This window comes from Aptenodytes forsteri, unplaced genomic scaffold, assembly GCF_000699145.1.
Source record: "Aptenodytes forsteri isolate BGI_AS27 unplaced genomic scaffold, ASM69914v1 Scaffold15, whole genome shotgun sequence".
In the NCBI taxonomy this organism is placed as follows: domain Eukaryota; kingdom Metazoa; phylum Chordata; class Aves; order Sphenisciformes; family Spheniscidae; genus Aptenodytes; species Aptenodytes forsteri.
In genome coordinates, this window is record NW_008795129.1 from 21,011,684 (window position 1) to 21,013,314 (window position 1,631).

General features: G+C 36.4%; 1 protein-coding gene across 1 annotated transcript in view; it reads left to right on the plus strand.

The window, feature by feature from the left end:
- The window catches only part of GRK5 (G protein-coupled receptor kinase 5), a gene marked incomplete at its 5' end in the record, with an annotated part of 98,347 nt that extends 97,478 nt beyond the window's left edge, over positions 1–869 (plus strand). Inside the window, one exon of the mRNA XM_009277915.2 lies at positions 705–869. Within this exon, the coding sequence (XP_009276190.1) occupies positions 705–803 (99 nt within the window). The remainder of the gene's footprint in view (positions 1–704) is intronic.
- Between the last annotated feature and the right edge of the window lie 762 nt (positions 870–1,631).

Here is a 1,631-nt window from a genome sequence, read left to right on the forward strand (position 1 = left end):
CTCTCCTATCCCACTGCGGGGAGGGGGAGTGAGCGAACAAGAGAGAGAATCGGATTATGGGGTTTTTACCACCAGAAGTTCCAGCGTTTTTCATCAGCTTTGTTTCCAGTGGTTGAAAACTTCTTACCCAAACTATTTTTCAGTGGTATGCTGAAATGCCTTTTGAAATGGTTATATGGTTTTGATAAGTTCCTTGTGAAAACCCTTCATTTATGTGTTAAAAAAAAAAGAAAATGCAAATGTTGAGTGAGGTAGTCGTGTCAGGAAACCAAGACACTGGAGAAGAGAGCAGACCAGAGAATACACACTGTACAGCTTTCATGAGGCACCATGGCACCATTTGCAAATCTAAATAACGTTCTTAGACCGATCTATTTCTGTAGGGTTAAAACCATGCCTGAGCATTAGCAGGTATCCTCTGTATTAGTCAGATTTAGCAGATACTGGCATTTTGCAGTGAATTGATTTGACTCCTGGAGCTCAAGTGAGTCTTCTTTGCTGCATTCCTCAAGAACTGCCATGGTCCTCCTGACCTAGAGAGAATACAGGTAAGAAAGTGAAGAATATTTTACATCCAAAGATCTTCAAACAGAAATCTTATAGTCCAGTCAGTACATTATCACCATAAAATGAACAATGTCAGCCTAAAAAAAAGCATGGCATATTTTGGGAATCTAATTGTCATTGTCTTCCTCTTTCTACAGCATCAGAACAATTCAAAGAGTTCTCCAAATTCAAAGGCCAGTTTAAATCACCACATAAATTCAAATCACGTAAGTTCAAACTCCACTGGAAGCAGCTAGTTCCAACTCAGTTTTATGAAACAACATGTTGCATCCTTCCACTATAATCTATGGAGCTTCTATGGATGAGAGAGCCTCCACCGTTGAGTGAAAAATAAAGGATCTCCCAAAAATGGAGATTTTCTATCCATTCCTTCCAGTGGAGCCTCGCATTTTAAGAAGAATTTTCCACTCAGGTCTGTTTTTGGAGGTGGCACTCAAGACTGTGTGAATCAAATTTGTCTATTTAGAACATTGCAATAGAAATTCAATGAACATGACTACTTGCACGTATTTAAATAGCATCATACTAGAACTGAATTTTGTCTTTATTATTTTTAAAGAAAAGTTTTGTAAATTTCTCTATTGTCTCAGTTTACATTTTGTACATTTGTATTTAAATGAAAGTCAGACTTTGGAGGTGTATATTTTCCAAGCAGCAGCTGTAAAGCCATGTGTTTTAAGACATTTTTTAAAAGAAAAAAAATGTGACTCAAGACTTCCAGAGCCTCAAACGAGAAATCATTCTTTTTAGTAATTCTAGAAAATTATTCATAAATCACTTTATCAGACTGGGTTTTATTGACATGCATTTTTATGGAACAGTTTATTCTTAATTATTTTACGTCTGTATATTTGGTTTACAGCAACACTGCATACATTTCTCCTCTTCATTGGTTTGTAATGTCTCGCATTAAATGCTAAAAGATAAGATTTTGATGCATTCAAGAATGCTACTTGCTATGCCTAAGGTTTGTGATGTCATGGGACCAGCACAGCTGAGATTTGCACTTACTTACGTTGTTAGCTCATCAGAAACTTTTTGGTTAGAAAGGGAACCCTATTTTA